The sequence below is a fragment of the Plodia interpunctella genome, chromosome 17 (assembly GCF_027563975.2).
Source record: "Plodia interpunctella isolate USDA-ARS_2022_Savannah chromosome 17, ilPloInte3.2, whole genome shotgun sequence".
Classification (NCBI taxonomy): Eukaryota; Metazoa; Arthropoda; class Insecta; order Lepidoptera; family Pyralidae; genus Plodia; species Plodia interpunctella.
The window spans coordinates 4,237,445-4,258,604 of NC_071310.1; the positions used below are offsets into that span (position 1 = coordinate 4,237,445).

Below are 21,160 nucleotides of genomic sequence, written 5' to 3' on the forward strand. Positions count from 1 at the left end.
CCTACCTACTGTAATAAATTTAAGTTATGTCCTGCTCCTGCCTGTATGCGGCAGCAGAAGCGTGTGTAGAATATCAATTTGTCTATTAGAAATAATTAGAAAACAAAACAAATGTCACCTTTTGACAGTGACAATCAAAATATTTTGGCTGACTTTTTTAATTTTTAGGTTAGGAAATGGACGTAAATGCAATTGCTTAGCTTGCAATAGTCCAAAATAATCTATTTATAAAATTGAAACATTTCCCACAGCATCTGTTGGTAGTGTCTGTATCAATATGAAGTTTTTATCACGATGTGTTTTTCTAAGGACTATAACAAGTCGGTGTGCAAATGAAAGTAGCGGCAGCATAAGTAACGTTAATATTCGTTCTTTTATGGCTATTACCACAAATAGACGACTTGCCCTGAGAAAACCTCATGTATTTGCATCGGCAGTATGTGTTTATTCTTCTGATAATAAAAAACATTTTTTTAATTTGGAGAAAAAGACTGGAGCATTAAAAGATGTATTGGAGTACAAAAAAGAACAGTTAAAGGATACCGAACATAGGATACGTTTGCGGGGTGAGGAAATTGTTAGAGATATAAAGCAACAAAAAGAAATTACAGGACAGAAATTAAGAGAGAAAAAGGAACACTTGATCAAAGATATTTTGGAGACTAAGGCCAAAGTCAAGGAAAGGCTGGAAATTGTTGTTGAGGTAATTAAAAGAATATTGAACCTTACTAAAAATGTAATTTTATTTACAATAAATGTATGAAGATATAGGATCTCAAGAGCATTGACAATCTCATTATGCACAAGTGGGATTAAAACTTGGAACTCTTTGAACATAGACCCACTTAAATTAGCATCAGTTAATAATAAAAAAAATCACAGGTATAGAAGGCATGTTAATGTTGAAATTTTAATTATAAAAACAAAGCCATCATTATTATGAATTAATTAGCATATAATTAAGTTTTGACCCTGTGTGTGTGTAATAATGTTAGGTAATAAACTTTTATGTGTGCACTCTGCTGGTTTAAAATATTGTCATGTACCTAGTTAGTTTGTCTTAACTATTACCTCTCAACACTAGCTTCGACAGTATTCTTTGTAATAAATATGTGTTTATTTATTCAGAAAGAGAACCCATTTACAATACCAAATATACTATGCATGACCAGAATAGTTATGTCACCTTATTTGGGTTATGTTATACTACAAGATAACTACACACTTGCATTGGGACTGGTGACATTTGCGGGAATCACAGATTTGGTAAGTCAACAACTTTGTTTCATTATATACCTTTTAGGCAATCAACATTGAGACATGAAGTGTTGTGCTCATGATTTGAATGCTATTCCCATAATTAATATTGGAAGGCTGGTGTACTGAGATACAGAATTTACTTATTTCAGGCACCAGTCTCTCACTATCTTGTTTTATATTAATAACAATCATCTGCAATGTAACCATAATCTTCTGTCACTCCGTGGCGTGGGACGCATCCACTAATTCCATTTAAGTCGATATACTGGTGAAGTTAGCGTAATTTAACTTAAACTCTTTGATCTTAACCTTAAAGTTGCTAATTATACACACAGTAAATTTAGCTCGTCAATAATTATTTTTTGTAGAGGTTTTGTGTGACAAAGATATATATTAGACTAGAAGAAACACTCCAGAGATGTCGCGTTCAGGTTCGCCTGGCATACAGCCCAATGTCGTATGCGGCTCCGAGTCCGATTTGAGCACAGCTTCCGAATCGGGGTGTGTTACACACTGCAAGTGTAGACATGGTGATGACTTCAGTGAGATGCTCCTGCGCTTTACTGCTGAAATAAGAAATTGGAAAACCGAAATGCAACAAGATATAAACCATATAAAAACACAATTGGACTCTGGTTTCCAGGAGTTGAGGTTATCAGCAGCATTCGGCAGGACCATGCCGACATGAAGAGTAAGATCCAGGAATTGATTATTGCAAACAGTGAGACTACAAAGGAAGTGACTTCGCTGCAAACCTCCGTTCAATTCAACAGTGACCAATGTAAGGAACTCAAGAAAAAAGTCTCTGGATGACAGGAACAAGACATTTTCAAGTCTCAAATGTGAGTTTGAAGAGTTGACAAAAAACTACAAGCTCAAATCAAAGGGACCGCTTGATGAACCTTGAGATTCCAGGGACGAAAATGTTCCTGATATAGTATTGGCTGTCGCCTCACATGCGGGAGTCGCGATTTCAACGGATGATATTGTTGAAGTAAAACGTGTAACCCCCTCGTGTCAATCTTCAAGGGACGCTCAAGGAATATAATAGTCAAGTTCAAGTCACGGGTGGTAAAAGATAACATCTTATCAGGGGCGAGAAAGAACAGGATTTCCACCAGGAGTTTGAATATTCCCGGCCCCATCAAGCCGGTGTATGTCAACGAACACCTCACTTACTACAACAAGATGCTGTTAAAAAAGTGCAAGGAAACTGCAAAGGTGAAGAACTTCCAATTTGTTTGGATCAAAAATGGACGAATTTTTGTTCGAAAATCCGACGGGTGTCCTCCCCTTCAAATTATTTCAGAAAAGGACATTTTAAAAATATCCTGAACGCAGTAAGCCATATTTTTCACAGGATTTCTTTATACACCTGTTTATCTTTGCTTTCTATCTACTACTCTTAATATTTGTAATAGTATTCGTTTTGCAAAAGATTTATTTATCCGTTTATGTTTGTTAAAGTTGCATGCTCCTTCTAGCTGTAAGTGCTCTTCGTCGTTAATTTTTTGCGCCCTGTCTCGGATTAACCGCATACCCGTGCACTCAATGCGCGTAACAAAGGTGCACGCTTTAACCTGTGGAATGAGTACCATGTTCGAAATTATAAAATCGTCAAATTATTTCTTAATAATTACTTTCATACAACTCTTATTTAAACAAGACGTATTTTATATGCCCTTATATTATATTGTAGATTCAAATGTATTTTCTATGCCTTTCATTGGACTCTCACCCCGCGAGATTTTTATAACTCCTCGTGATAGCATTTGGATATACTTCATTATTACCTAATTTTAACAGTGTTTGATAATAACTTAAATATTTTTTATCAGAATGCTCGCGGGCTGAGATCTAAAACCTTAGAAATTCGCCATAACATATTATGCAATGACTTTGATTTAATCGTCATTACGACGGAGTCATGGTTATTCGATGGCGAAATATGTGATGATAGGTATGATGTGTTCCGACTGGACCGCGACTTGAACATCACCGGGAAGTCGACTGGCGGCGGGGTGTTCATCCTCTCGCGTCATTCCCTGGAAGCGACGCGGGGGGAGTTCTCTTCGGCCACGGCCTCCGAGCTTTTGTGGGTGACGGTGCCGGCGCGCTCGTGTGGCGCATCGGTTGACTTACACATTTGCGTCGCTTACATACCTCCTGACAATCGGCTCCCGTCGGACATTAAAATATTTATTCAGAGTGTCACACAGACAATGACACATCATTGTAATGATAATTATTTGTTGATAGGCGATTTCAATCTGTATTGCATTGCCTGGGATAACGGTCAACCGACATTTTTACGAAAGGAGCCGATAGAATTACAGAACGCCGGCGTTGAATTGGTTGAGGAACTACAAGTATTAGGATTTTCACAATACAATTTTATAAAAAATAAGTCTAACAATACCTTAGACCTTGCCTTCTCTAATCTTCCTTTATCTATGACCCGTTGCTCCTCTCCACTCGTGAGGGAAGACCCAGCGCATCCTACCTTCATTCTAGAAATTTTGGACCTCAAGCTTCGACCTTTGGCTGAGGCGTCTGTCCCGAAACGTAACTTTAGAAAAACAGATTATAACTTGATAAATACACATTTGGCTTACTAGCCATTAGAATAGAATTATTATGTAGCAAGGAAAACCAGTCGATACTTCGACTGGTTTTCCTTGCTACATAATAATTCTCTAGACGAGGCAGTCGACAATTTTTACAATGAGATCAATCACTGTATCGATAATTATGTTCCATTAACAAATAGAAATAAACGTCGCTCTTATCCCGTTTGGTATACCACAGCCCTAATTAAAATAATTAAAGAGAAAGCTAAAGTTCATAGCAGATGGAAAAAATATGGTAATAGACTTGATTATGACGAATTCTCTTTGTTACGTAAGCGTGAGCGTCGTGTTCAACAGGAATGTTTTAAATTGTACACATCTCGTTGCGAAGATAATATCAAAGATAATCCCTAGAGCTTTTGGGCATACGCCAAAGCCATTCGTGGCAGTTCGAATTATCCTAAAACTGTAACTCTAGATGGAATTAAATATTCGGAAGGGATAGACATCTGTGGTGCGTTTAACAATTATTTCAAAAGTGTTTTTGGAAGCCCCTCCAATAGTTCTTTACCATCGCTAGATCATTTTGAGGGTATCGAAGTAATTTCTTAAATTCAAATTTCAACCGTCGAGGTAATGAAGTTGTTAGTGCAAATGGACGGCTCAGGAAGTGATGAAATCCCCCCTTTCTTCTGGAAACAGTGTGCCAAATGTCTTGCTGTTCCAATTTCAATTATATTCAACCGTTCTCTTGGCGAAGGTATCTTTCCTACAAAGTGGAAGTCGGCACACATTATACCTATTCATAAGAAAGGCTCAAAATCTCAAATTGAGAACTATAGAGGAATATCTATTCTCAATCCCTTAGCGAAAATGCTCGAACTTATTGTTTATAATTCTATATACAATACAATCTCTCAGTCGTTGCCTAACAATCAGCACGGATTTTTTAAGAAGAATCAACTTGACTTGTTTTACTAACTTTGTGTTAGCCAACATGGACGGCGGAGGCCAGGTTGACGTGATCTACACGGACATGGAGAAAGCCTTTGATCGGGTGGATCACGTGATCCTGCTTGAGAAGCTAGCCGCTTAGGTATTCATGGTAACTTGTTAAGATGGGTGCAATCCTATTTGGCAAACCGTTCGCAAGCAGTTGTGCTTGGGGGATATCGTTCAGATTTCATTTCTGTTTTTACAGGAGTCCCCCAGGGCTCCCATTTAGGCCCGCTGCTTTACAATGCCTACTTGTATGACATTAGCGACTGCTTTAAACATTCAAAATATTTAATGTACGCTGACGATATAAAAATCTACTGTAAAGTTAACAATATTTTACACTGCCAGTTAATGCAAATGGATCTTGACAACCTTCGCACTTATTACGCCGACAATAAGCTTACCGTCAAAATTAAGAAATGTCAATGCATATCTTTTTCCCGTAAAGCAAAACCCATTGTGTTCAATTACAAACTTGACGGTGTCACTATAGTTAAAACCAAACTAGTTCGTGACTTGGGAGTCCTTTTCGATAATAAGATGGTACTTTCTGATCATATAAATTATGTCAAGAACAAAGCATTTAAAAAACCTGGGTTTTGTTTTGCGCACCTGCAGTTCCTTTTCCCATATAGCTGCTATCAAAACAATTTATGTCGCATATGTTAGGAGCATATTAGAATACGCGAGTCCCATTTGGAGACCAAATGGGACTCGCTCAATATAACGTTTATATCAATCAATTAGAACGAATCCAAAAAAAAAAAAATCAATCATCTCAACTATCGTGCCCGAAGACCCCATGAATCATACGAGGATAGCTGCCTTGCGCACGGTTTGCTAACCCTGGCTCAGCGGCGTACTCTCTCTGATATGAGTATTTTGTACGATATAGCAAACAGCCGCTTAGACTGTCCAGATTTGATCTCCAAGATGTGTTTTCGGGCACCTTTGACTCGCACGCGTCAGACATCCCTGTTCTTTACACCACTGTGTAAAACAAAGTATGCTCAAAATATGATTACCACGCGAATTTTCCATAAGTACAATACTACATTTGCTAACATTGACCCCTTTGCAAGCTCCAAGGCTAAATTTAGACACCAAGTAATCGACGAGGTACTTAAACAATCATAATTTAATTTATTTTGTATTATATTATGTTAGTATGCAATAAATCTTCATTGGCATGGGGCATGGCAATATATTATAACAATCATTTTCATAACTGGTAGGTAAGTATACTTTCCCATTTAACTTCCTTCTGACTTCTTTTGTTTTTCTAAAATATTATTAAGCAGGATTCTGCTCGTTACATATTTATTACTCATGTCATTATATAGTCACACTCATTTCTTCACCTGTATCAATCGACTATATTAATGTAATAGTGAGAGAAACCTTTATTGGCCTTATTATTGAATAAGAATTTGTATTGTATCCATTTGTAAACGCTGTTGGTTTCTTTATTAAATAATAAATAACCAATTACTTAGGATAGACACATGATCTGCAATTTTCACACATGCACTGTATTTTATTTATTTCTTGAATAATAGACTGACATCTTTTTGCAGATCATGTGTCTATATCAGGTAGCATTGAAAGTTCTACAGTCCAGTACACTTTATAAAGTCACTAATATCACTACATAGAATAAAACAAAGTTGCCTCCTGCTGTCTGTCTGTTTCTAAGCATACAGCTTCATATGTAACATATTTATATGCCGGGATTTTTTAAAAGATAAGAGTTCAAGAAAAAGGTTTAGGTGTATAATGTATTATTATTATTTTATTTTATGCGAAGCTGCTAGATCATAAAATTTATAAACAATGTCATTTTTTCTTTTTGTTCTAGTTAGATGGTTGGATTGCAAGAAATTGGGAAGGTCAATCGTCGAAAATGGGATCTTTCTTGGATCCATTGGCTGACAAAGTGCTGATAGCAACTCTATTTGTATCACTAACTTGGCAAAACTTAATACCACTTAATCTAACGCTGCTCATTGTGGGCAGAGATGTGGCCTTGGTTGCGTCTGCCTTCGTCATTAGATATATGAGTCTGCCGCCACCAGTGAGTATTGTTGTTTATTGATAAATAATGAATAATATAATTGACATTGTTCAATAACAGTCGACGAAGTTCATCACATATTTCTTATAAATAAATATATGTCTGTCTCTCTCTCATACATTTGCGACCATGACGCCGTGAAGTTCTGGGACCGCGTTAAATATATATAAACCTTTGCCGCATACATGCCTTCAACCCCTTTGGGAATGCTACTGATGCTTATCAGCCAACAAGATTTTTTAATTCTTAGTGGATGTCATACGAGTCGCCTTCAATTGGTTCAAGGGGAACCACACACCTATTAAATAAGTAAATGTTTAATGGGTGGAGTGAACTCATAATTTCTTGTTTTGTCCTTCAATACTTCTAACTACTCATGTGCTTCTAACAGTAAAAAATAATGTTTTTTTATGAACTGTATTTAGATTAAGTTAACCAACTCTTTATTTTTCCACTTTCCAGAGGACGCTGAGCAGGTATTTCGACGTGACACACGCAACGGCGCAACTTGCACCCACATTCATAAGCAAAGTGAATACAGCAATCCAGCTATTACTAGTGAGTGCTATAACTTTTGTCTTTTAAACCAAACCCACTTCTGCATACTGCCAGCAAAATTATTCATTTCTGCCATAGCAGAAAGAATAGTCAGCGACAACCGAAATATGGAAAATGGAAAAAAAAAGTTACCGCTTGTTGCTTCACTTGTATGAATTTAAATTTATTTAATAAGAATAAATCTTATTTTTATATTAATGGTTCAACAAAAACGAAAACATGCAATCATGGGTGGAAATTCCGAAATTTCTGTCTTTCTATAACTTTTAGACAAATTTCACTATAAAATATGTAAGGATGTATGTGTGGATTTAATGTATCTTTATTACTCTTTCACGCAAAATCAACTGGACCGAATGTTATGTGGTACACCGCTAGAATATAACCTGGAATAACACCTAAGGTACTTTTTATCATGAAATGCCCACACAGCTAACTGGCTCTCTGCCAGTTTACTTCACGGTTCTGTTGTGATTAGCTTTACTGGTCCATCTGAAGAAAGTGTCTATTTTTTTACTTTGTGTAAAAATCTATTCACTCAGTGCTGCTCCTAGCGGTGCCTATCTTAAATTAAAATTTGGTTACAAGTATTGGTTATTTTTCCGACGGCAGTAGTTTTACCATAATGTCATAATTAATTTTCCAGGTGGGGACAACCCTAGCGTCGCCCGTGTTCGGGTACGCGGACCACCCGGCGCTGCACGCGCTGTGCGCGGTCACGGCCGTGTCCACCGTCGTGTCGGCCGTTAGCTACCTAGTTAGTAAGGACACATACAAGTTCTTGAAGAAGTCATGAGACTACACGTGTTCCTTTGTTGCATAATGGCCGCAGTTGTTTAATATCTTATTTTGGTTTATGAAAACGGGGGTTCTTAATAATGGGCATAATGACAGTGACATAATTTGCACTGATATCCCTGGGCCGTATACTTGGTGGTATTGTAGATATGCAACCAAGGATAATAGCAATAAAATGAGTATCTTGTCTCGACGTCTCGGTCTCATTTGAAATATTATCAAGCAGTCTTCCACACTAATTTGTAGCTGAGTGGTGTTTCGAAATTGTGTATAATGTAAATAAAGTTATACATTATAAATACATCCTCATTTTTTATTTCTTTTTATCCTAAATAAACCTATGATTATTTAGGAAGACAAATACAGTAGGTTTAAATTGAGTGTGATATACTCAGAATAAATAATACAAAGTTTGTGACAGCAAACTCCAGGAGTACTGTCTGCGGTGGTAGGACCACGTCTTACGCAGAAGAGGCAAACAAGCTCGATATCGTCAAGGATGATATGCGTGCCAATGGTTTGACAACTAGGGATGCACGATCGAGCGAAGTGGAGAAGAAAATGTAGGAGCCTGGGCTCCGACGGTCGACATCTGGAAGAAACCGAGAGAACGCTCAGATGAGAGAGAGTAATAAGTAATACAATTTATGTACAAATGGAATCAGTTTATTTTTCGATCTATTCACATGAATAAATTGTATGTAATTTACATGAGAAATACTCAAGTTATAAAAATATGTAATAAAATTACAAAATTATACTTATATTAACTGAAAATATATGGTTCATATAATTTCTGTAACTAACAATTTACGATTGATCAGGTATCAATAGAAAAACAAAAATGTATTTTCTAGTTACATCGGTATTGAAAATAATGGTTAACTGTTCTTTTTCACATAAAAAGATCTATAAAAATAATAATGTGGAATGTCAAACAATTTTAGTGTTTAATTTGTTAGCTTGTTAAGACGGTGTGATTGGTTTTCCGTTTATAGACATAACATTAGCAGATACAATACAACATATAATACACAAACATAAACTTTATACATAACACACAATTTCACTTACGAAAAAAATGAGATTTATTAAAGTACATTATGATTAGGAATCTCAAGTATGGACAGAATGGATGGTGACTTCAAAAGGCACATTCGCAAATCTCAGTTATCCATGTTAATAAATTAAACACCAATTTAAATTATACTTTCATTATATCATTGTAAGGTATCTCTATTTTTGGTATAGTGATTTGTTTCTGAATATACTCTAAGTAGCCTTTCTAAAGCAGAGGCAGGAGATAAAGCATTCAGTGCATATCTATTAATATATTACTATTTCTTTGTATTTTATTAGAGAAGCATTTATATTTTTAGTTTTTTTTTACTACAGAAAAATATAAACATATAACTTAACAATTATAACTTTTTGGAACATTATCATTATTTATATAACTTCTAAGCCCTTTGATGTGAGTGACATAAGACTAGAGAAATTAATTGAATTTAAATAAATAATAAATATATTAGGACAAATTACACAGATTGAGCTAGCCCCAAAGTAAGTTCTAGACTTGTGTTATGGGATACTAACTCAACAATACTATATTTTATAATTAACTATAATATACTATATTTTTATTACATATACATATATAGATAAACATCTAAGACCCGAGCCAATCAGAAAAAGATCCCGTCCGTTTCGTTCCATCATGACCCGACCGGGGATCGAACCCGGGACCTCTCGGTTCAGAGGCAAGCACTTTACTACTGCGCCACCGAGGTCGAGGTTGAGGGCAGTAGTTCTCGCGTAAGTATATTTTTATTCCTCCTTTCAGTTCCCGCCCGGCTATTTGGATTAGGATCCTATTGTTATTCAATTGTGTTTATTATCTCCAAGATCGAAGGGAACATATACATAAATATAATTTATGTTATATAAATTACAACAGGGAAAAAACTTCAATGTTTCTGAGGTGCTTTAAATTTCTGGAGTAATTTTCGTTAATCACGCAGTATGTCCGAAAAAACAGCTAATATATAGGTTGTTAAATATCTGTTGTAAATGATATAGCCGTATATACCAGTGGTTAAAATAACTTATATATCTTGATGTTCTATAAAATTAGCACTTATGTGTATAATTATATAAACATGTTATCATTAAACCTACAATATTAAGCACATAAATGTAATTATAAATTATTTATACAAAAAGGATTTTCAAAATAAAATATGGCAGCTAGGGATTAAGTTTAAGTAATATGAATATATCGAAAATGCAACTATTCTTTCATTTACTAATGCTCCACTTTAAACTCAAAAAAATAATGATAAGAAAGTGATCTTTCAATTCGGTAGACTCATACAAGTGGACTTTTTAACCTAATTCTTATTTTCACATTAGAGTTAAAAAGAAAAAATGAATACTGAGCATAAGTGATACAAAATAAATTGTTGCCTAAATGTTTCCAAAAGCTGTACTGAGAATAACAACACCAATAATGTCAAAAATAATAAAAACTTACACTAAAAATGTACAAAAATAAAAAAAGGACAGATTGATTGCACTAAATGTTACAAAACAATAATTAATTACAAACATGTAAAAATTATATTTAGAAATGGTAACGGCTCTTGCTTCCAAGTATGTATTACAGTATTTGATTATTATAATATTTCTGTGTAATATACTATTATTGTTATCTGGATACAAAATATAAAATGCATGTTATAATTATTAATGTATGATGAAGGTTGTAGTTCAACCAACCTTGTTGATAAGTTCATCACATATGGCTGTGAGTTCTTCATTATCTTTTATCTTCTGAGCCAGAGACTCCTGCAGCGAGGAGGCATGTACTTCACTCTTCTTCAGCATGGCATTAAGTTTCAGAATCTCTGCCTGGTGAGCCTTCTTCACTGAGTCTAACTCAGCATTTGCTTTGTTAAGTTGTTGCATGGCATGCTGTCTTAAAGTTTCATACCTAGCCTCTAATTTCTGAATGGCATCATTGTTTTCTTCGACTGTTCTTTTTAATGTCTCTTCATTACTTTTATATCCTTGTATGATTACTTTGCATCTCTCATACTTGGTATGGACATCATTAAATGCATGCTCCATAGATGCCAGGTGGGCCGCTGCCTCATCTCGCTCACGCACCAGGGTGGCTCTTTCGTCCACCCACCTCTTGCCCTCTGCATCTCTTTCACCAATCAATGAAGAGATAGTCCTCTCATATTCCTCCATGACTACACTCATTTGCTTATTATTTCTTACTTTCTCAGCAACTCTTTGGGATAAGTTTTTCTCTTTTTCAGCATATTCATCATTCTGTTCTGTGAGCTTTTTTATTTTTGTTTCACACTCTTCAAGGCGTTCTCTTAATTCACGATTGAGGTCTCTCAGATTCTGTGCTTCTTCTTCTTGAGCTGTTAATAGCTCTTTGACAGCTCTGAGTTGCTCCACAGTGTGAGGGTCCATGTCAGCAGGCCGAGTGATCACAGGAGGGGGAGGAGGAATATTGGCACCTAGGCTCAGAAGTCGATCAATCGTAGCTATAGCTGGGGACACAGGATTTGCCTTTACAGGGTTCACTTTGGCTGCAGCTGGACTGCGGTTTACAGCTGGTGTGACCACTTGTGTTGGTTTCTCAGTAGGACCACTGTTACTGGGTTGCACAGACAATTGTTGCATAGAGTTCACTATATTTTGCTCTGTACTTGACATGGTACTGTCCACAGTGATCACTATTTCCAAAATTCTACAATTTTTGGTTAAATAGTGAACACATGGTTCCACCTGTAAACAATAGAATCACAGCAGATAATCGATGCTTCCTTCAAGGGCAACATACATACTGACTGAGTCATAGGAAACCAATTTTGGATGTTTACTGTGTACAATAAGGTTCGTATTTATTTGTCACAATAGTACTTATATAATCATAAAACTAGGAAAGTATAACACGGATGCTATATGCATTCCTCTGAATCAAAATGTACATCCCACGCATGGTGCAATAGAAACGGCCCAAAAGGAATGATTCCGTTATGGACATAGCACATATAATACTGTAACCTACCTCAAAGTCTTCGAATCACTGCATGTGGACAATGGGGGCAGCAAGAGCAATAATTCTTCCTAATTTCGTAATAATTCCTTATTTAGGCCTCCACTTTTGTAATTAAATAAAGCCTACAAAGAAATTATGACGATGACATCAGTCACAGTCACTGACAGACAGGCTTTCCGTTTTGACTTTATCTGACATTGACGAATCCACGGAAACCATAGACTCTAAACATAGACTATAAAAGTTATTTTGGCCAAGCAAATGAACAAGACATACAAAAAATATTGCACACCTAATCAATGTACTTTTAGTTGACCTTGGATGCTCATTATCTCATAAAAATATTAAAGCTCAAAAGAAAATTTCTTCATTTTTTTAAGAAACGAAATAATAGGTTCCTTTGTTACATCCATCCATCAATTTGGCTATTCAAAGATAATAAGATATAGGCCTCCAGCCTTCTGGGTATTCTACTGAATATATATCTCCATCGACACGCTATTGCATGATGACGATCCCTTATTTAATTTAGTCTTAAAATTATTTTATTAGAGTACCACGCTACGTTTAGCAGGCATATTTATGCAGATTCTCTCTATAGGTATGCTAGCATTTTAAATTTGTACGTATGACGTCAGTAAAACAAATTAATAATTCAATATTTTATTAGGTACTAAATCTTAATTTTAACAGAAAATATTACTAAACAGCTACAATAAATTTTTCAGTTTTGTACATTTCATACGCGAACTCTTCCTCATGTGTTGGGTCGAACTCTAATCCTGTAACAATAACAATATTCTATAAAGGTACTAGCGACATGGCCCGGCTACGCGTAGGGTCATTTATGTAGGTCTATATAGAAATCTTCGGAAATAAATTGTCTAAATTACATCAATTACATCATCATCAATAATAGTTTCGTGATATATTATACTCAATATACATACCTATTATATAAATAATAATAAAAAAGATCGCAACGAATTGAGAACCTCCTCTTTTCTTTATGTCCATTGAAATAGATCTTTCATATATACAAAGTTTTATTTTGTGATAAAATTTTGCTCTTCACGCAGCACCTCCATGTGCATAGAAAGAAAAGCCTATAGGATTGGAAGGGATATTGGGAGGGACTCTTTCTTAGACACAATAATAATAAGTTTAACTTACTATTTGTGTATTGGGACAGAGGATAATAGACAACAATAGCTCTATCTCTCCAACATACCTGATAAAGTGTAAAATATAATGTAAATGTGTGGGTCTATGCGAAGAAATTAAACGAGGCTTTTGCCTAGCAGTGGGACATAAAGGAAAAAAGGTCAAAAGTTATCAGTCCAGGGTCTTTTTAGGTAACCCATTGAAATTTTGACCGAATACTACTTTTCGTAAAGGATATTTATATGAGTATTGTTTTCCAAAATAATGGATCATAAATTAATGCCCGTAAAGAGCACAGAAATTCTCACCACACCGCAGTCACCGATGATAATAATACTTCCAGTGACGCTAACGCGCCACCCCGCGCGCTCGGGGTTAGCGGCCAATGAGAACTGAATAAGTGGTAGGTTGTATCTATTAGCCACTAGGCGCGTCTATGTGTGTGAATTGTGTTGTGGGTGCATTATTTAACCATTGAGCCAAGTTTACCTACTTTTGTACCAAGTTTTGTATCATTACATAGCTTACATTTAAAATAAGCACATGGGCTTGTAAATGAGTATTGTAGTTTGATACATACCAACATATTCTATTTCTAAGTCAAATTTCCCTGGTATTTTGTCCCCGCAAGATATACCGAAGTGGGTGATTCTGTCCAGCCGCATACGGTTTTGTTTGTCTTGCAGTCGACCTTTTGATCCTAATACAAACTTTGAAAATGGTATCTGAAATTGAAATTATAAATATACCTTCAGATGTTATTCAAGTCCAGTGATAAAACAACCTTGAAGTTTCGGCAAAATCATCGTTTTGGCAAATAATGGTGCAGGGAAGGGATCAGTGTTTCACGGAAACTTCATGGGGCTTTGGTTTCCCTCATAAATAAAGGAAATTGTTAAATATGTCATTGTGACGCTAGTTCGCGACCTTATTTTTGGGTATTTCGGCAGATTCGAATCAATACCGGATACCGCACCAACGTATACCACCGGGTTGGTGTCATGCGAAATAATTCTTCCGCTAAATACGAAACTTTGTACTGTCTTTCATTAAAATGAAAAAAATAAAACGGATTTTGAATGAACTACATTTTTTTCCAATACCAAATAGTTGATTGATAAACACACAGTATTCCCAGTCAATAAGTGACAACGCCCTCATATAATTTCTTCACTTTCTTGACAGACTGTATGTGTATGTTTGTTACGCAATGATTGATTTGATGATGATAGATGACTATTTTTTAGAAAGTATTAAATTAATTACCTTAGCTATTTGCCAATATGGTCCACCTCTAGTAAACAGCACGTAATGGTAGATGTCGTTCCAGGTGATGTCATAAAAGCCTTCACAGGATATATTCAGCAGATAAGATCTCCCGTCGCCTCTCACTTTCAGTACTAGTGTGTTGTACAAATTCCAATCGTAGGTAGACGAACGCTTGAACGATTTCTGAAATTCATGATGATTTGTCATGTTGTAAGAAAAATGTTTAAGAATGTATACCAGTTGCTTGTAATTTCATATCTAATATAAAAATCAATAGGAAACCGACAATTTATCAGAATTGTTAAAAGTATGCATTATTATGATCATGATATAAATGTATTCCCGCCCCTATAATAATAAACATTTAAAATTGTAAGACTTTGCTTTAGTTTTAAGACCGGCCGCCGACGTAACATCAACCCTCTTTGAGAATGCGGTTGTTTTTTATTACTACTTCAAGGCACACATGACATCCACGGGAAGATATGGATTACTGTTTAGGCGGTCTGTGACGACTTCTTGTGACGTCCTCTTCTGGTACTTAACTCACGCCCCTCACGTACACCCATTTTGATTGCCCTAGAATGAACCATGGTAGACTGTGTTCAGTTCTATTTGTCTGACGGATCCAAGCATAATCTTATAGGCTTACTCACCCTAACCCGAGCAGACCTCATGGCGCAGTAGCCAGCCCTCTTGATGCGGCCATCTTTCGGCACGCGCACGTCCAGGGTGCCGTGGAAACGCGCCCGGCCCGCGCGGCTCATCTCCAGTGCGCATGTGCTGTATCCTTCATTATGATCGCTGTCGCTGGTCGTCACAAACTTGTCCAGCACTTCTTGTTTGTTGAAAAGCCACAACAAATCTGTTTCACCTGGAAGTAGAATATAATCATGTCATGAGCAATAATGGAACTGAGGAAATAATAAACAATTATACATAGAGTAAAATTTTAAAATAGGTAACCAAATATTAATCCTAAACGTAACCAATATTACAAACACGAAAGTAAGTTTGTTAACTCTTCACGCTCTATCTAATCAACCAATCTTCTTGAAATGTTGCATACACAGTATGGAGAAGGACATAGGACCTTTCATCCTGGAAAAATAACCATTTCGATGGGAAATCACGCTGGCGAAGCCGCGGGTAAAAGCCAGTTTAGATATCTAGTAAATAGCAACTGGAGTTAGGAATATTAACAAAGAAATGTTGTACAGAACTGAAAACTGAAAGAATAAGGATGTCACAAATTTTGAATCAACTCTGTGTGAATTAGCTGTGAAGTGAGTAGATAAGGTGAGTAGTTTTGTGTTATGTGAAGGGGTGTTTTGAACTATAAACAAATTAAAATATAATTATTTGTCTTATATACTTTATTTATAAATTGCAGTCGAAATAAAGCAGTGAAAGTAAACACTCCAACACTAATGACAACATTTAAATTACAAAATATATGCCGAAATCATAAATTTTCAAAAGATGTCACAGTAAACTATATATTTATAGATAGAAAAGCACAACAAATTAAAAAGCAACTGCACAATTTGTATGACTGACATAGGTTCCACCACATTACATCCATCTCATTTAAAAATTAATGTCAACTTTAATTATCCTCCATAGAAATAGTAAGGAATTACTACTTCATGTTTTTGTACCTATTTTAAAAGGCCATTTTTCCCATAGTTTTATTATAAGGATATTGGAAAACAAATTTCATTATAAGCTTTTGGTTTCATTTCTAAACTAAACCCATTTTTGATTGAGAACAAACTACAAATCAAATACAAAGTCCATACACCATCACCAAGTTTTCTTAAAATACTGGTACCTATGAGAAATCAAGTTCAAAATAAGTAAGTACAAGATCAGATCTGTTTTCCTATCAATTATAAAAGTCTAATTTACAATGTCAAGTTATTTTTAAATATTTACACTCATTAGATGAACTCTGTAAGTTGGTGCTGACATTTAATATTTACCAACACATAGTCGAAATGCTACAATTTATCAGCAAATTTATTTTAAAAAAACATTAGTACACACAAAATAAACTTTCAAACAAGTCAACTAAAATGGACAATTCAGATTTTTCGTTCACAATGACCATAATTAAACAGACTGGATGAACAATATAGGCACTAGAACAATACAAAAACTAAAATCTAAATCATAGAATTGAGTCGCTTTGATCACAGAAGAATTTAGTTAGACTATATTGGATAGTAAACAATCCCAAATAAAGTCTGAAAGGAGCACCAAGTATGAGAACCTAGTAATGGGGATGGTTGATCAGCGCACTTCATTGATCAACTGATCACATATTCTGGTCAACTCTTCATTATCCCTTGTTTTTTGTGTTAGAGACTCCTGCAAAGATGCAATTGTAATTTCATGTTTTTTGATCATAGCATTCAGTTTGGTGATCTCAACATTGTGATTCTTCTTGATACCATCCAGAGTCTCATTTGCTTTAGATAAACTGTCAGAAGTGACTTCTTTTAAATTGTTATACAAGACTTCATATTTTTTCATACCAATTTCATATTCTGATATCTTTTGTTCAAATGTTTTCTCTCTTTCTTTGACATCTACTATCACACTTTTACACTTTTCATATTTTGCCAAAAGATCATTAAAAGAACTCTCCATACTCATAAGATGATTCAAGGCCTGGTCTCTCTCGGACACTAGCCTTTCCTGCATTTCCTGAGATTGGATTTTGTCCCTCTGCTGCTCGCATATTAATGATGAAATCGTTTTTTCATACTCCTCCATAACAATGCTCATCTGTTTGTTACTCATAATCTTTTCATTAATCTGCTGCATTAACTTGTTTTCTTTTTCTTGCAAGCTATCTTTTTCATCTGTCAATTTTTTAACTTTTGCTTCTAAATCTTCAGTCATTCGGGAATATTTATATTCCATATCTTGCAAAGTAGATCTTAATTCCCTGTTTTCCTGTCTTAGTTGTAACACTTCTTGGTCTTGTCTCTGGAGAATGGTTCTTAGTGTTTGAAGACGATCAACTTCTTGTGTGCTATAATTACAGTAGCGAGGGCTTCGAGGTGCAGCTGTAGGGGGTGTGTTCCCCGAAATACTGATCAGCCTCTCTGTGGCTACTTGAGTAGGCGTCAAAATCGCGGATACGCTGCGAATCAGTGCTGGCGTCGACCTTGTCTGGCTGGAGCTTGCTTTCGGTACATCACAATTTATCACTGGAGGCACAACTTGCATTGGTTTGTCCTTAGTAGTTAACAAGATTGACCCAGTTGATTGAGAGTGTTTCGGAGAAGCCACATGGTTGTCGAACACAGAAGCTGCACTACCTGTTTCATAACCAATATCCAATTCGGAGTCACCTGTAGATTCTTCAGTATTACATGACTCTGTGTTAATCAGTTTTTGTCTAGCATACAGTGGGTCGAACTTTACAAACAAACTCTCCTTGCCACGGTCAATTTGGTTATGATTTCGATTCGATTCAGCACATTTGACAAGGTAGTCCAAACTAGTTGCGTCTATGAACATGTCGTCGTAAGCGGGCACTTCCTGCATGGTCACGTCGCAGATGCTGTCATAGCCCGTGAGGAAATCTTCAGTAACGTCAGGTTGCGCAGACACATCCGCTGGCGGTTTCTTCGGCGATAAGGCCATTAGGTCACCCATTGACGAAACTGGTGTTATGAAGCTATCTTCAGAGGCAGCAGTACTTCCTTTGGAAGACAACATATTTTCCGTATCTATTTTCTCAGTACTGGTATCACCACGTCCCAAAAAATTTTGAAATTTTTGATAAATCTGCTTTAAATTACTGTTCTCGTTCGGCGCAGGACTGACGTTTAACAAATTTGAAAACATTCGCTACAGGTTTATACCCCGTGAGGGATTCTGACTTCAAGTATGACAAAACTAATATAAACTACTCGTTTGTGCTATTTTTGTACTACTCAAATAAAAACAAAACAGCTGAAACCAAAGAATTATAAATATGCTCAACGACTGGTAGGTAACGGACATTTATTTAAAAACATGTCAAGTGTCAAGCAAAATTGTGAAGTAATATGTCAATGTCAAAAATAGTGTTGCCTTGTAATTTGTGAGTTTGTTACTGTAAATTCGATTGAATTATTTTACAAGAATTTACACCAGGTGCGTCACGGAGCGGTCTTTTTGACTAAGTTTCCTATAAAAAAAGATTTGTACAAAAATATAGCGTATTTGTAACTAACTAATATTATAAATTTTACAAGAATCATACATTTTAGCATGGAATTAGTAGGTACTCCGTGAGTACCTACTAATTCCATGCTACTAACTTTTTCAAAGAGAAAGAAAGAAAGAAAGAAAGAAAGAAAGAAAGAAAGAAAGAAAGAAAGAAAGAAAGAAAGAAAGAAAGAAAGAAAGAAAGAAAGAAAGAAAGAAAGAAAGAAAGAAAGAAAGAAAGAAAGAAAGAAAGAAAGAAAGAAAGAAAGAAAGAAAGAAAGAAAGAAAGAAAGAAAGAAAGAAAGAAAGAAAGAAAGAAAGAAAGAAAGAAAGAAAGAAAGAAAGAAAGAAAGAAAGAAAGAAAGAAAGAAAGAAAGAAAGAAAGAAAGAAAGAAAGAAAGAAAGAAAGAAAGAAAGAAAGAAAGAAAGAAAGAAAGAAAGAAAGAAAGAAAGAAAAAGAAAGAAAGAAAGAAAGAAAGAAAGAAAGAAAGAAAGAAAGAAAGAAAGAAAGAAAGAAAGAAATCATTTATTCGGCAAACAAATAAAATCCATACTTAATCACTTTAGATATTTAAACAAAGTAGTTTATACCCATGTTGTATAAATATTTTCTATTAGTTTAGTGATATACTAGCTTTTGCCCGCGGATTCGCCGGCATGAATTTCTCACTTTTTTTCAGGGATGATGGTCTATGTCTCTCTCCGTACGTCAACGTCAAATCACATGTATGCAAAATTTCAAGAAGATTGGTTGAGCACATATGGCGTGAAGAGGAAATAAACTTATTTACTTTCGGATATCGTTATAATATTAGTTAGAATTATGGAACTTATGATTAGGATTGTAGGTTGTAAACAGAGAAAACTAAAGACTATGTCATATGCCTTTCCTTTGGTTTCTCATTAGAAATACATGAGAAGAAACTGGCCAAAGTGCTAGTCAATCAATATCAAAGCCAAAGAAAACTAAACACGACAAGCTAGATTATTGCTGTAACACCGTACATGACTTATGTGAAAGAAAGATACACAAAGTGTATATTTTTTTCTGTCTACGTAATGAATAGTGCAATATTTTTGTCTCTCATTGTGTGTCCAGTTTTACAACATATCTTGCTGTTTTGTATGAGATAGGATAGGATTTTTTTGTATATTGAGAAGTACACAAACAACTAGTAACTATATAATATAGTAATCATACATAGAAATATATTTGTTAATCTAGACAAATATGATGGACAAATCCCACAGATTGAGTTAGCTTCAAAGTATATACAGATAAACATTCAATTTGAGTATAGTCAGCTGGTAACAAACAAGTTGCACTGCATGAAACTGTGCAATGTCAACAGTAGACAAGTGAAGAATCCAGCCTCTGGAGTGTGTTTATGTAACAAACTTATCTAAACCGATCCAGCTATTTTGACGTGATACTTAGTGCTTAAGATTTTCTTATAATTAATGTACCTATACTATGGGAAACAAGTGTGATAATATGTATGACAAACAAATTAGGTACAAAAACTAACCTGGTCGTGCTACTAACAAAGGGTCGGTGACAATCGTTTGCCTGATTTCTTCTTTCAATAGGTCTAATTCATACTTTAGCTCCTTGAAACCTAGTTTTATGTGTTCCAAAGTTGGTACCTTAATCTTAGTCTCGTATCCACCTTTTCTATCTTTCTCCCAAAATAATAAACGCTTCTGAGTAAGCTGAATAGATGGTTCAATTTGTTTTAAAATAAAGTCAGTATTGCGAAAAGAAGAAAATTTCGGAAAGTTCACTAACAAAGGTTGAAAGATCTTTTTATGGAATAAAGCCATAGTTGTCTATTATTCACACTTCCATCACTTATAAATGTTAAATCAAAGTTTAACTATAGAAATAGAAAACTAAAAACTGGAAAAATATATTTTTTTATTAGATAGTACTTTCATAACCTAAAACACGCACACACAATGTCAATAGGAATTATTAAAAATCAGCTGGTGTAAAGTTACACATTTAAAATTAAGCCCTAATAGTTGCACATAAGATGCATTTTTCATTCAAGGATATTCAGAATTCGTTTCGTGCTATTAGTTTTGTTAGATAATTTAAACATCTTTATTCTATATTACTTAATTTACTATTTATTTAGAAGTATCATATCAAGGTTATTATTGGTATTTTTATAA

General features: G+C 35.2%; 4 protein-coding genes across 5 annotated transcripts; 1 reads left to right on the forward strand and 3 right to left on the reverse strand.

The window, feature by feature from the left end:
• The first annotated feature begins 148 nt into the window (after nt 1-148).
• Nucleotides 149-8,562, forward strand: CLS (Cardiolipin synthase). 2 transcript variants are annotated; one of them, XM_053757866.2, is made up of 5 exons: nt 151-703; nt 1,129-1,266; nt 6,688-6,903; nt 7,366-7,461; nt 8,108-8,562. In XM_053757866.2, exons 1-5 carry the CDS (start codon nt 278-280, stop codon nt 8,255-8,257), a joined length of 1,026 nt encoding a protein of 341 aa, XP_053613841.1. In that variant the 5' UTR covers nt 151-277; the 3' UTR covers nt 8,258-8,562. The 2 variants fall into 2 exon arrangements, with proteins under 2 accessions (XP_053613842.1, XP_053613841.1); XM_053757867.2 differs by lacking the exon at nt 1,129-1,266 and having other exon boundaries at nt 149-703.
• Nucleotides 8,563-10,382: 1,820 nt separating this feature from the next.
• LOC128677133 (transforming acidic coiled-coil-containing protein 3-like) lies at nt 10,383-12,509 on the reverse strand. The gene is made up of 2 exons (XM_053757764.2): nt 12,350-12,509; nt 10,383-12,066 (listed from the first exon to the last, which is right to left on the reverse strand). Exon 2 carries the CDS (start codon nt 11,992-11,994, stop codon nt 11,029-11,031), a length of 966 nt encoding a protein of 321 aa, XP_053613739.1. The 5' UTR covers nt 11,995-12,066; nt 12,350-12,509; the 3' UTR covers nt 10,383-11,028.
• Nucleotides 12,510-12,987: 478 nt separating this feature from the next.
• CIA30 (Complex I intermediate-associated protein, 30 kDa) lies at nt 12,988-20,953 on the reverse strand. Its single transcript, XM_053758163.2, has 5 exons — nt 20,512-20,953; nt 15,430-15,647; nt 14,771-14,956; nt 14,085-14,229; nt 12,988-13,122 (listed from the first exon to the last, which is right to left on the reverse strand). The coding sequence occupies exons 1-5, from the start codon at nt 20,804-20,806 to the stop codon at nt 13,043-13,045; spliced, it is 924 nt and encodes a 307-aa protein (XP_053614138.1). The 5' UTR covers nt 20,807-20,953; the 3' UTR covers nt 12,988-13,042.
• On the reverse strand, nt 16,132-18,821 carry LOC128677380 (uncharacterized). The gene has a single exon (XM_053758162.2). It carries the CDS (start codon nt 18,635-18,637, stop codon nt 17,069-17,071), a length of 1,569 nt encoding a protein of 522 aa, XP_053614137.1. The 5' UTR covers nt 18,638-18,821; the 3' UTR covers nt 16,132-17,068.
• Nucleotides 20,954-21,160: the final 207 nt, after the last annotated feature.